The sequence below is a fragment of the Terrapene carolina genome, unplaced genomic scaffold, assembly GCF_002925995.2.
Source record: "Terrapene carolina triunguis isolate 2854851 unplaced genomic scaffold, T_m_triunguis-2.0 Scaffold23, whole genome shotgun sequence".
NCBI lineage: Eukaryota > Metazoa > Chordata > Testudines > Emydidae > Terrapene > Terrapene triunguis.
This window is the reverse complement of record NW_020664374.1, coordinates 3,928,987-3,942,807: the sequence shown is the minus strand read 5'-3', so window position 1 is coordinate 3,942,807 and position 13,821 is coordinate 3,928,987. Positions and strand designations below refer to the sequence as shown.

At 45.1% G+C, this 13,821-nt stretch overlaps 1 protein-coding gene across 2 annotated transcripts; it reads right to left on the bottom strand.

Annotated features, from left to right (window-relative positions):
* Positions 1–362: 362 nt before the first annotated feature.
* Positions 363–10,930, bottom strand: LOC113406138 (short stature homeobox protein). Of its 2 annotated transcripts, none has more exons than XM_026649032.1 (5): positions 10,584–10,930; positions 7,182–7,390; positions 3,034–3,091; positions 2,804–2,895; positions 363–612 (listed from the first exon to the last, which is right to left on the bottom strand). In XM_026649032.1, exons 1-5 carry the CDS (start codon positions 10,855–10,857, stop codon positions 367–369), a joined length of 879 nt encoding a protein of 292 aa, XP_026504817.1. In that variant the 5' UTR covers positions 10,858–10,930; the 3' UTR covers positions 363–366. The 2 variants fall into 2 exon arrangements, with proteins under 2 accessions (XP_026504817.1, XP_026504819.1); XM_026649034.1 differs by having other exon boundaries at positions 2,807–2,895.
* Between the last annotated feature and the right edge of the window lie 2,891 nt (positions 10,931–13,821).

Sequence of the window (13,821 nt, the reverse complement as noted above, 5' to 3'; positions counted from 1 at the left end):
GATTCGGGATGGTCTCACCCTACCATTGCATCTGGGGGAGCAGTTTTAACTGTGGAGCGCTAGGTGCCTGAAAAATAAAAAAGGACAGGCAACTGGGCCCCCTCAGTCTTCAGATGAACCGGGTCGGGTGCGCAGGCTTTGAGCGCGCAGGGGGAGAGAGGAAAGCCAAACAGAGGAACTAGGGACGGGAGGGAGCAGTCGTGATCGTCTTTAAAAGTACTTGCAGGCCTTCCAAAAGCCAGCGACCCTTGTTCCCCCGCAGGCCTGGGGCCTGCAGAGAGTCACGCTGGGGTGGTGCGGAGGGCAAGAGGGAGCGGAGAGGGAGTCCTGGCCACACACACACACGCACACAGCACGGGGAAAGTGTCAGAGCCCCAGCGCCTCGGCATGTTTCCTGGCCTTGAGTCGCAGGTCGGCGATGCTGGAGTTTTTGCTGTTGCTCTTGGCAGCAGCAGCCACCACCGCAGCGGCGGAGGCGGATTCGGCCAAAGAGGCGATGGGGAGTCCGAAGGGCGGCGGGGGGAACATCAGGTAGGGAGCGTGGGCGGCCAGGTGCGGGTGGAGGTGGGGGTGGGCGTGGGCCACGCCTTCCAGCTGCAGCTGCGCTTGGACCTGGGAAAGCAGAGCGAGGGGAGCCGGGTGAGAAGCTGGGTGCGGGCTTGCCACCCAGCGCGGGTCAAGAGCTGCCCTCTCCCTCCTCACCCACCCCTGGTAGGGGATTAGGAACCTCCCGGGGCAGCAGCAGCACCCTCCACCTCTGGCGGGCGGGGTGCGTCCTATACGCTGTCAGCAAGCCACATGCTCCGAGGGCGGGAAATGGACTCGGTTTATGAAGCCGATCCACATGGCGCCCAGTCACCTCTCGCTACCCACCGTCCCTGAGCAGAGGTTTCAGTGGTAGCCATTTATTTGCAGTTTCCTCCACTGCCTGCCCGCCGACCCGGCCTAGTTTTAGTGCGGTTCCACCTTCGGCTGTCTCCGCAAGGGTGACTGCGCATTGGCGACAGAGCCGCTCGCGTGGTCTGGCAGCACAAGATGTGATCTTGTGGCAAGAAAGCGCAGCAGGGCTCGGCGGGCCAAGGAATTCGGATCAGCGCAGTTCAAGAGGAATACAATGTCCACAGCCCTTGGCCTCTTCCCCCGTGCACAGCAGCGATTGTGCAGGTCACTGCGTGCTCAAGGAAAGGACTAGAGCTGCAAGTGGGAAAGAGGGGCTTGTGATTGGAGTCACCCATTTAACCCCTTGCACGCAGCAAATGCGGGGAGCATGAATAAAGGAGACAGCTAGGCACTGGCTTGATTTAAGCAGGTACGGCAAAGCTGGACGAGAACTGACTGGTTGATATTAAACACTCCGCTCAGCACTTATACAGAGAGAATAGAGGCATATTTAGGCCTTCCAGTATTTACAAAAATGAGTTGGCCATCGCATGGGCGCCAACAAGTGCTAAATAGCATTTTTCCTAGGGATGTTTATTTATATCTTTCTAAAAACTCTTTAACCTTGGAAAAGGGACCAGTCGCCAATGTTTACTTTGGAGCTTTCTAGACCTACACAAACACACTGGATTGACAGCGAGATCTCCGCCTCGGGTGTGGGTTTTCTCCCCCAAGATATGTGTTTTTCAAAAATCAGTAGCATTAATCTATCTCTTCTACCTAGTTTGCTTTTGGGAAACCGATTCCTCAATCGGTTATGTAAAGACACAAAAAGGAAATGCCACAAACTGTAGCTGGCGCTGTTAAGTGGTATCTGGGCGGGTTTGCCTCTCTTCTCCGTTGTTACCTGGGTTGTATGCCAGTGTAACTCCACTGACTTCAAGGGGGTTGCTCCTGATTTACACCCATGGAGCAGGGAGCAGACGTAGGCCCAATATATATAGACAGAGTGAAGGGGGAAACTTTCCCCCCATATAGAGGTGCTGGAACTAGAGGTGTTGAAGGGGTTTCCATTATATACAGGGTTTACAGTTTGATTCAACGTGAGCGCCCAGCCCTTGAACTGGGAGCAAAAGCCAGCGCGTTATCACCCCCCGCGCCCAGGTTTTACTAAGGAAAATGGACGCAGGCAGCGCCAGGAGCATTTTTGTTCCCTGGACTCTCCGTGGTGGAGTCGATTTTGCAGGGACGAGGCCAGCTCCGGGCGAGTCACCTTCCCTGGGTTCGGGCTTGGAGAAGGGACAGCTCCTAACGGGGAGGCTTGTCTTTGCCACGTCTTGGCCTAGCGAGCCGGCTGCTGCACAATGCACAAGGTTTCTTCCTTCCGAGGGCGGCCAGCGCCAGTAGCACAGTCCACGTCTCGCGAAGGAAGAGGCTCCCCACCTTCCCTTACTGTTGCCCTGCGTGCGCTCTGTCAGCATCAGGGTACCGCGAGGGAGGAACCTGGGCAGGGCTGGCCAACCCTTCCCTCTCCTAATGCGAGGGCCGGATCCTGCAGCCAAACTCCCCTTCGCCTGAACGCAGGAGACTTGAGTCTCCAGGGGGGTGGAGGGGTTTGGCTGGGCTGCTGACTCCTTCCTTTGCGCATCTGGGCTCCCACAAGGCCAGAGCACACCGGGAAAGGAGGGGCAGACCTACAGCCGCCTGCCTCTGCCTGAGCAGGGGAGGCGAGGGGGGGGGTGTTTGGAAAGAGGCCCCTTCAGAAGTTTTACAGCGTGCTTTTAATACGTGCCAACTTCGCTATAAATGGCACTTGTAAACGTGTGTCCCACTTCCTCCTTTGGCGGTGAAAGGGCAGCAGAGGAGGAGGGCGGGCAGGCGCTCCAGACATTGGGGCAGGGGTTTAACGGGAAGCAAAACGAACTACCTGTTGGAAAGGCATCCTCAGGGCTCCCATATTCACATAAGGGGCTACTCGGCAGGCGTCTAAATGGCTGGCAGTTCCCAGGATCACACCTGCAAGAAGAGACATGGTACGGTCAGCCCCGTGGGTGGCACTTTCCCTTCATGCCATCCGCGGCCTTCTTCTCCAGCACTCAGTGACCAATGACCATCCCACCCATCCACTCCCTGAATCCGGGCTCTCAGACCCACCTTTATGCATCTGATTCTCCTGCTTTCGGCACTTTGCTCTCCTGTTTTGGAACCAGACCTGCAAAAATAAAAACAAAAAGGGGAAGGTAGACAGGCAGCTGTTGAGAAGCGGGACTAGCAAGCGGAGGCCAAGCAGTTCGTATAATTTTAATGATGTGTATAAAATAAACACACACACACACACACACAAGGCTACTGAGTGGCCACTGCGCGTTGTGTGAGTGATTATGGCTCTTACAGTCCTGTTAGACTGCCTTAGAGAACGTGGGACCGACACCAAAAAAACAATCAACATTCGTTCTCCTCCTTTTTAGATTGCCAGTGTATCGAGCCTGGCCAGCACATCAAACGTTACCGTAAAGCCTCTACAGTCCTGAAAACAAACACTTCGGAACCGTGGCCCTCTTTCTAAACCCACGGCCCCAGTATTCCCCAGGCTTGCAGGAGTCAAGGCTTTCACTCCCTTGTGCCACCCATAGAGGGTGAGCACTCGCGATTGTTAAAGCAAATACCAAAATTGTGTCCCTCACAGATCTCCCTTCATGATGGATCTATCAGTCTTTTTCTCGTCATATTTAAGCCAAACCAGTAACATTTTACATTTTGTCAAACTTCAGTGCTCGATTTCTAGCCCATAAAATCTGTTACCAATTGGATTATCTGTTCCAATCCAAAACTTCAGTTTTATGGGTTTTGAGAGATTTTAAGGTCTCACATAAAATAATAAATCCAGACTTGGGCAAATGGACTGAATTATTCTCCATTACATTAACTTTTTATTTTTTTTTAAATGTTCCTGCTGACGTTTTAATGTTCTTACTTGCAGGCAATAACAGACTCTTTCCAGATTTGGATTTAAGGAATTATTTATACTACCACCAGGAAAATATCTATAATCCAATAATCCTCATCTAATTCCAGTTATTATAACTGTTAAACAAATGCAAAAATCCAGTTGTCATTGTTTCTCTTTGACTTCTATTCGAGAGTATTTCACACATTTGAGTTTATTGTTTCCTCTCCCTTCTCAAATGGCTAGTTTAATAAAGTGAGTTGAATTGATTGTCAGACGCTCAGATTCAAATGTTTTTGCCCAGTTTTATTCTTACGCAAAACCTACCAAATGTGGACAAACATTGACTAGCGGTGCTGATAAAATCTTGTAGCTAAGAAACACCTTCAACCTTTGATGTTCTTACACTTGCCAAGTGATCATACGGTTAATTAATACTAACTGCACTTCCTACATCAAGTTTTCCCTTCAAGCTTTCTTCAATTGCCTTAATGATGGTCATTTACAACGGAGTAATTAGTGCAAAGAAAGGCTTCCAAAGGCATTAATTACCCAGGGTACCTCAGTGATTTTCTTAAGTAGGAATTGGCCTTCTCTACTCTGGAGCGCAATTCTTTCTGCTCAGGGTCGCCAGATGATCGTGTCAATAATAGCTCTTCAGCTGAGCAAACCCTGAGCTACGGGTCTCACTGAAAACTGTAACCTGGATTTTTCAAGAGCACGACCTTTCCGTGTGCTAATAAAGTATCTGCCTTTCAAATTCACAGTAGCTTCGCTTCGTATTTTTGTCACTCTGCTTTCTTGAACTACAGACTACTGAAAAATCGTATTTTTCAAACCAAAAATATACCCCCATAATAAACATTTAAAACTTTGTACCAAGCTACTGCAATTTCGGGTGAGGACCCGTGATGCAGCGACCACAATGTATTTGGTACGGCTGTGATCGTTGCATGTCTTTTGGGGGGGGGCCGAAGGAGTTTAAATCGTCATGAGGAATTTAAGCAGTGTGTAAACAACTTCCCCTGCAAATCAGAATACCCTTCAAACAAAAATTATATTTAAATCTGCAAAACGAAGTGCCCTTTCCCTTTAGCTATGAAAAATAAGGTTAAGAGGAATAAAAGTGATGAATTAGCCACTGCGTTAAGCGATAATAAATCAGGCTTGGTGTGATTCACGATCAATTCCAATTAGTCATGAATATGCTAAGTAAAGCACAGTACACTGTTTTAGACAGTTATTTCTTCATTAAGGATCACTCAGTGATTTCTTTCACAAATGCTCTAATCTGATTTCCTTTTGATTTCCATTAGAGACAGTGAATAATGACATTTAATTTAGCCCTGCACCATAAACCCAAAGATATTTGTTGTAATTGAATTACTGCCTGCTCCTCACTATGGTCTCATAACTTTCAATTATAACCCTGACAGCTGGGTGATATGAGTTTCCAGTACAACACTAAAAATAAAAGGTTAATAAGGACTAGCTACCATAGGAGCTTCAATTTATTTACAGCAAATTTCCACACTAAATTGAAACTATATCCTTTAACAACAAGGGACAGGCGGTGCAGACAGGGATTAGAGAACAGTTCTGGAAGTATTAAAATATCCTTCCTTTCCTCCTTTCTTTTTTCTACTCCCTCTTTTTAACTATATTGCGTCCTCTGTTTTTTTTCTAATTAATTATCTTATCTAAACGCTTTCTCTTCCTATTTCCCTTTTTTTTACATTACTATTACCAGCCTTTTTCATGCCGCCCTCTTTTTAAAAAATAAAGAAATGAAATTTTGTCTTGCATATAACTCCCACTTGAATCGATATCACCATTTTTAATTTTTTTATATTTTATTTTTGGTGTGGTATTTAAAGATCTACAAGCTCTTGAAGCACCAATTTTGCTGTAACTATGAACATCCTGTTAAGGTGCTGCTACTCAGTAATAAACTACTTGAAAGAAAGAGTGCAGAATTCAATTACAAGTAATTTATTTTTATAGAAACAGTACATCAAGGCCCTGGAAAGATATTACAGAGCCAAAGCAAGAAGATCTGGGAAGATGACATAAGATTTGATGTCCCCTTCAGCAAAAGTTTAATCTTTTCATTAATTTATATGGTGCGGTTAGATCAATCTTCCAGGAGAATGTAGGCCACCAGCCCTTTCAACCCCTACAATATTCCCCTAGAAGTCTCCCTTTTTAAGGCATATGGTCCACACGACAAGGTCCCTTCTCCAGCTTGTTTTATACAGAAAGACCCCACAGCTGAGAAAAAAAAACTAGCCACACTATTTATTTCGGGAAATGCCTCAAGGAGGTACTTATTTAAAGCTAGATAGCCACTTACTCAGATAAGTACTGGAAGGATTTGGAAGGCACAGATTCTCCCTCTTTGCTTTCCAAAGACTAGATGTTTATAATATTTAACGGGGGAAAACAAAGAGAATCCCTCTGCCATCCGAAGCCTAGTGTGTATATTTATTTACATATATATGCATATATACATATATTAATTTTTCTTCAGAGAAACTGATGTGATTAAAAGGTAAGAGGATGTATTTCCTGTGTAAGCCATGTAGAGAATAATAACCTGATAAGAGTTTTTCTTTACATTTCTTCGCCCTGTGCTCTTGCTCAGAGATCCACAGGTTGATCTTATTAATTCTTTTTTACATGACATTTGCTTTTGGAGTGGATTTCCTAATTATTTCTTTTTTTTTCCCCGCCGCGGCTATCAAGGAGAAAGTTAAAATATTTTTTTTAAATCGATTCGAAGACACAATGAGCAATTCTGCGAGGTTTTGATTGCCATATTTTGTGGCTATGTCTAAGGATTATGAGACCTTAAAAAAAGGCGGGGGGGGGGAATATACCAGATGGGGTGCAATGAATTCATATGCTTGCTATGCGAGTCAGATGGGAGCACCTTACCCCCGGCTCTAGATAATCCAGCCCCAAAGCACCCAAACCGTCTAGCCTTATCCATGACAATTGTTTTCTGGGTTTTTTTATAACGTCCCCATAAAAGGAGAGCAGTGCGAAAGGAAAAGATGGGGATTAAGGGAGAGGTTATTGAGCGATCAGATGAGTTTGCAAAAGCAATTCATTATGTTATTAATTAGATAATTACTAAAAACGTGCCCATTAAAGGCAGCAATGGAGGAGTTTAAGAAATATATTTAGCAGAACAAGTACACCGGAAATACAAACAGCTTCCCATCAGACGTGTCGTTTCTGCTTTCACCTCTCCTGCTTTGAATGAAACAGGGCACTGTGCTAGAATCCACTGGCAGACAGGAACTGAGGTGAGGACATTTCCAGGAACATAATGCAAGAGTCTTTCTCTTACCTGAACTCTAGCTTCAGAGAGTCCCAGCCTCTGGCTTAGTTCCTCCCTCATGAAGGCATCTGGATAGTGAGTCTCATCAAAAAGTCTTTCCAGCTCATTCAGCTGCTCTAGTGTGAAATTGGTTCTGCTTCTCCTCTGTTTGAGCTTGGTCTGTCCATCTTCATCCTCTGACTTCACGTCTTCCCTCTTCTCTTTGCACTCGTAGATCCCTGCCGGGTGGGGGGGGGGGGGGTGAGCGGGGGACACAGAGCTTTGCTTTAGTATCTCACAAAAGTTTCTTTTGCACAGGAGACTAGTTTCTCTTTTCCTCTCCTCTTCCCTAACCTGATTCTAAACTAGAGGAAAGTGCCATTAAACAGAATCACTCCCATGTTGTCACGCACAGAATTTTTGCTTCGGGGGAGAAGGGAGGGCAGATTTTTGTGTCTTTATAGGGAAATATTATTTATTACGTATCCCCATCCCATGGCACCGTACATCTTCTAGCACTAGCTACACCCTGTCACCCAACTAGAGCAACAATGTAGGAAAAGCGTAAGCAATCGATTGGAACAGAAAAAAACACACCATCCCAGAGCCATGTCAGGGATGTTACCCCAGTGGACTACAGTGGAAGTTATGCCTGAGTGAAGACTGCAGCATCGGGCCCCAAAATATAGCTGCACTCTAGGGGAATGCTGCAAAATATTTGATCACTGGGGACCACCATCGCTCGTTTTAAATAGCAGGAGGGTCTGAGCCACTGTTTCAGGAACAGCGAAGGAGAGGGAAAAGAAGTGGCTTGGGTTTTTTGGTTAGCTGGTTAATTTCGCCATGTGAGGTCCATTTAAAAACAAGTCACTAACCAGCGCCTATTATCCGCTGGTAACTGCAAATTAAGGAGGGTCGCAGACGAATATTGGGAAATCATTCTGCTAACACTGGGTAGAGCCAGTGGAAAGGGGCGTGGGGAGGGGGAGCTCTGTGTTGCTGTTTTCTTTAGAAGTAAATGCTGTTATGCAGGGCATTGCCCACCGCTGTTGGGGTGAAGGCAAAACATTTGCGTGGTAAGAGAAATTGTCCATTGTTTAGTTACACGGGCCTGGGCCGCTTCGCCAAAAATGGTACCTGGGGAAACCTCAAACTCCAAGCCGTTGTCAGGGGCCGCTCATCTTTCTGTGTCGCTGGAAGAATCTGGCCTTGTTGCATCAACGGGGGGGAGCTGACCCCCCTCCCCACCCATCAAGGAATAACTTGCGTCCTCTCTAGCTCCTCACCCCTATCTTGCCCGCCTTTTGGGAAATCGCTAGAAAAGAAGGTGCCAGGAGCGGGGGAGCGTTTATAGCCTGAGCTGATGCGTGTGGAGATTTACACTAAAGGGGGGAAAACATAACGAGGCCAAAAACAACCCCCCACGTTTTCTTTCTGGCATGTTTTGGAAAAGGGACCTAGAGCGCAAATCCTCTTTTAATCATCATAACGAAAAATGACCAAAACCATTAGATCAGCAGAGGGTGTCTATTTTAATCACGCTTGTGCCAGCCAGCAGCATGCCCTCGACCAACCCTGATTGTATAGCCTCGAAAAGATTCCCCAGATTGTTCCATCGCCGCGCTATTTAAGGAGTCCCAGCAAGTTCTTTATTTCTTTTGTTCTGATCCACCTCACAGCCAGTGTGGGGCTGGGAGTGAGAATAAATATTCAGAGATAATGTTGAATTGTATTTCTCCCCCCCCCCCCCCAAAAAAAATGTGGTGACTAAATGAAAACATTTGAATGAAGCGCGGTCTGTGCCAGTGGAAATCCAAGGGGGAAAGGGCACAAGAACCCAAATGTTTGTTTTCACTTCTTCACTTAAAACTACAACAGTTCAAATCAATTCACTGCCCCCTCCTCATAGACTGCTGTTCGATTGCTTAACACTTTCACGTTTGCGTGCCCTTTGCCGAAAACAGGCGTTTGGCCCGCATTCCTCATTGTAATGTGTGTGGTTTTCATGAAGCCGTATTTAAATAAGATATTTCTAACTAAATGAATAAATAAAGATGAGCCCTGTAGAAAGATAATCTGCGTCTTGTGGTAAATGCATGCTCTGCAGAGAGTCAAGCGTGCCCACAGTGTATACAAAATATTGGATAGTCAGATCGGTGGGACTGGAATAGCATATTGAAATTAGACTGAATCCTTACCTGAACAGAAGTTGCCACAAACGCCTCATCTTGCACAACTCCGCCCTCTCACCTCCACCCCACCCCTCTATACATAGACTGATTAGATTAGATAAACACAGTCTAACATTTATATGCACAGAACAAAAAAAGGGGGAGTTTGGAACAATATACAGGTTTCGTTTTAATAAGAGTTCCTCTTTGGATCATTTCTATAAATGGTGTCCATGCTTTGTAATCTTGATCATTAAAAATAAAAATAGCGAAGTGCTAAGTGAAATATACTTCTGCAGAAATACAGGCCTCAAGTACATTATAACACTTAAAAAAAGAATTAGTTTTACTTAAAAAAGAATTATTCTAAAATTGTTATATGTGTTTTTGACTGTGAATTCAAGTGTTTTTTAAATGAAAGGTTGGTTGTTGTTCACAAACCAATTAAACGAATTTTATTATCGCCAGGTGTAGCCTAGTAGCTCCCTGGACAGGTCGACCTGTCCAACTTGCCCGGAGACACTTTCTCAGCTTTTTGTCCCCCTCCATGTTTTGTGTGTGTGTGTGTGTGTGTGTGTGTAACTAGTTTGACAAAGGTGAGATTGCCCGACAGGACTGAATGTCCTGAACCTGATGACAGCATATGTATACAAGGCTTGGAATGTTTCTCTGTCTCCATGATTATCTGCCCCTTCGAGTACACGCACAGCCATACTGCTTTATGACTTCTCACTACCCACATATATCCGAAAACAATCTACTGACTGATCTGTGTTCTGAAATACAAAATTGTCCAAAGGCAGCGTCTTAAGGTCCAGCTTTCTTTCAGAAGAAGCAGCATCCTGATGGCCCGGAAACAGGAAGAACATGTCTTCTGATACATTAAAACTCCCTGGACAAGATTTCCTCATTTTCCTACACATGGAACTTCTCCCCTGTACAGAGCATTGTTAAGGCACCTAGAATCTGTCCTATTTCCGATTTAAATGAGGGGATCTGGCTAAACTAAAGTGACTACTTTACCTTTCACTGTTAAACCAAATCTCTCTCTCTACACACACACGCACACGCGCGCACACAAAGGCATGAAACTGATGAGCTTGTGCTCTCATCGGGACGCATCGGTTTCAATTAATTGAGTTTCACCCCTCATTTAAGGCGACCGGCAAAGCTGAAGGGCCGCAGTGTGGAAAGAGGGAGAGGAAGGCTCCCGGCGTGGAGCCGGCTTTGCAGAGGGGGCTGCCGCCTGCACAGTGCTTACCTTCCGAAGTCCTGCCCGTGCTGAACTCTTTCAGTTTGTCCTTGTCACTCTCTACATGGTCTTTGAAAAGATGCACCGGGCAATGGTTGCTGCTCTCAGTAATGTCCTGCAGGTTAGTGTCAGAGTTTCCAAGCTCCCTAGATCGAGCCAACCCACTCTCCAAAACTTCCCTGTACGTGATAGTCTCCTTCTTGCTGCTGCTGCTACTGCTGCTGCTGCTCTCTTTGCTTTTCTGGTCAAAAGATTTGGATACAAAAGCTGTAAGTTCTTCCATAGCTGCCCGGCGATCTTATCCACAGAGATCCACTTGTTTTCAGTAGGAGATCTGGCCGTCCTCTGCACGCTTTTTTTGCACGTAGAAGATGGGCTGTATAGAGTTAGATCACTCCTGCTGTTATTTATGCCTTTCAATTTGAGATCACACTATTTATACATGGCTACCTCAGCCCAACCCCCAGCTTTCCCTGTCTCCAGCAATTACTGACTGCTCCATAGTCGCAGGCGGACTCCTAGCAGCTATCTCCCCCACCTCAGTCCAGCAATTGGCTTTCTTTTCATTTCATCACTGTTTGGCATCTTTGCACCTTGATTTAGGGAGGCAAAGAGCACAAGCAAAAAGAGAGAGAGAGAAATAAAAGGGGGGAAAGAGAAAACACAAAAACAGGTATCTGCATTCTGTAAATGGGTTGCAGAAATGAAAGTCAAGGAAGACTTTATTGATTGTAAGGACATCCTAAGCTTACCAACACTGTGAGTAAAAACGGACCTCGCTAATCAAATAAATCTGTTCTTGCCATTAAATGTATAGATATCAATGGGAAAAGAAAATGATTGTTCAATAAAAAGGTAATTAATACAAGCTGGATATGTGCATTTGCTATAATATTTATGCTTCGACATGATGACGATTTTCTGTTTTAATTAAAAATTGTCAAATTATTCAATGAACAAAAATGTTGTTTTAAAGTGTTGTCTATTACGGAGAAAAACATTTCTTGCAGTGAAGCCGGTTATTGTAAATCTCTGAGATCCTTATCAGTTTTTGCCTATAGGTACAGGCACCTCCAGATGCGTGTAAACATTACAGGATCTGTTTTCTGGCTAATGCTATTATGTTGCCCGAAGATGTTGTCCGGGAAATTTAGGATCTAAAAATGTCTAATTTTTGTCTAATGCAAACCTGTCCTGGTGAGTGGTATTGAAGGATGATTTGTTAGCAGGAGTGGTCCTGTTTGTACACATCAAATAGAATATTAGATTTGTCTACATTTTTAAAGCTAAACGACTATTGTCATATTTAAGATGGAGCTGTCACTAATTTTTCCATCTTATTCATGGTGGGCGGTTATTTTTGTTGTGCACCGTGTCATAATTACCACCCTGTAAGTTGGAATAACCGCCTGAATGTAATGTCCAGATAATAGCAGTGACATTTCTAACTCCTCTCTGCACAATTCGATCGGAATATAAAGCTGACCTCTCCTCCCCCCCCCCCCCCCCCCCCCCCCCCCCCACCCTCCCGCCCTCTTTGGACTTAACACAAAGGATTTGGCATTTGGGGGAATTTCTAGTTACCACTGGCGTTCATTTTGCATTTTCTTGTGTCGGGTCCTCATCGCGAGCATTAGTTAATCAAATCACATCGTCATGCCCGCCCTCTGCTCTGAATTTTATCCAAACGAGATCTCCTTGCGTGAGTCAGGGACCATTGTTTCCATTCCAGGAAAGTGTGTGATTGCTCTGAAAATTAACAGAGCATTAAAACAATACAAATGTGTTTAATTAATCCAGGGGTGCACACCTTCCGCCGCCCCCGCCCCCCCGACACCGGAGTTAACACCTCCGCAGGAGGAGAAAAGAACATCGAGGAAACAATTAATAAAGCACTTTAAAAAAATCAATTCCCCCTGTGTGATTTTAAAATGATTATCAAGGGGACAAGGATTGATCGTTTGATCTTGGCACTGCCGATATCCCTGACATTTATTGTATTGTTGCGTCTCAGTAGCCTCCTACCTATAGAGTTCATTTAACAAGCGAGGGAGCCAACTGAAGCCTTAGAATTTAACAAACAGATCTTGTCTTCTCACAAGCCAATCAGATCCAAGTTCCTAATATATATCACACGGAACCCTGTCAATAATAAATGGAAATTACCTATTTATGGATAAAAAGATATAGTCAAAATACGTTGATTTTATTTATATATGTGTGTGTGTGTGTGTATCATATATACATATATGTTGCTAACATATATAGACCCACTTTTTTTTAGATTAGGTTTCTAGTAAAACACACACAAGTACCTATTCGAATAGATATTCCGAAGTTCAACTCTTATTTATGGGAAAGGAGAGGATTTGGTCAGGATGATCTTAGAACGCAGTTTCCACGTGTCTTACTCACTCCCTAGGTCGTGAGCCATATGAACTTTCCTGAGCTGCAATTTTGTACATCAATGAAACTTTCCAAACCCCTCGACTCCTTAATTATGGATTCCCCTCCGCATTAACAGACAATTTGTCTCTCTCACTGTCTCTCAAATTAAGGGTAAATAGTTGGGGTAAATATTTGTTCCCACACCCTCCTTCTAGTTTGAACGTCGGTGTTTCATAGCCCCGGTCTCCCATAGTTCTAGTTTAGTTACATTATCCCGGATAGTTTGCAATAATCCCCCCTCTAGCCCTATTTTGACCCTCGTGTTCTGTTTTCTTCCCCTGGCTCTGAAGGGAAGGACGACTTCCCGGTATAGTACCCCCCCCCCCCCCCCCCAATGCGTTCTTCAAACCCACCAGGTCCTTAGCTTGCTCCGTCCTTTACTGGGCAAGTGGCCCTGGGTTTGCTTCGGGCATTTTCACAGAAATGCAGACCTGGATGTGGAGTCAGTCCCACCACAGCCAGCTCCTCAGTCCCAAGAACTCGGCAGTTTTCTATCAGAGCCCTTCTGAAATAAACCGGAGGGAGTCAGTCGATATTGCTTCCAGTGACACGTTTTATGAGCGTCCCCTGGAACACATAGTTTCGCCTACTTGCCCCACAGATTTTGACTTTGTAAAGTATGGGATGCATTAGGTAATTAAAAATCTGCATACGATAAACATGTGCCACTATTTCATTGGGCTACTTAAAGTCAGTTTAACTATTTGACCCAGCATTGGCAGAGAGGAACGTTCATCATACAGCTTGGGAGTTTGCTAGTCTTTTTGAACGTGTGGACTTTCTCAGAGTTAGGAAAGTC

Excerpts from the sequence above, each read along its gene's own strand:
- LOC113406138 (XM_026649032.1), bottom strand. The coding sequence starts at position 10,857 with ATGGAAGAACTTACAGCTTTTGTATCCAAATCTTTTGACCAGAAAAGC. Across the intron at positions 3,092-7,181 it reads TCTCTGAAGCTAGAGTTCAG|GTCTGGTTCCAAAACAGGAG; the intron begins GTAAGAGAAAGA and ends TTATTTTTGCAG. Across the intron at positions 613-2,803 it reads GGATGCCTTTCCAACAGGTA|GTCCAAGCGCAGCTGCAGCT; the intron begins GTTCGTTTTGCT and ends CTGCTTTCCCAG.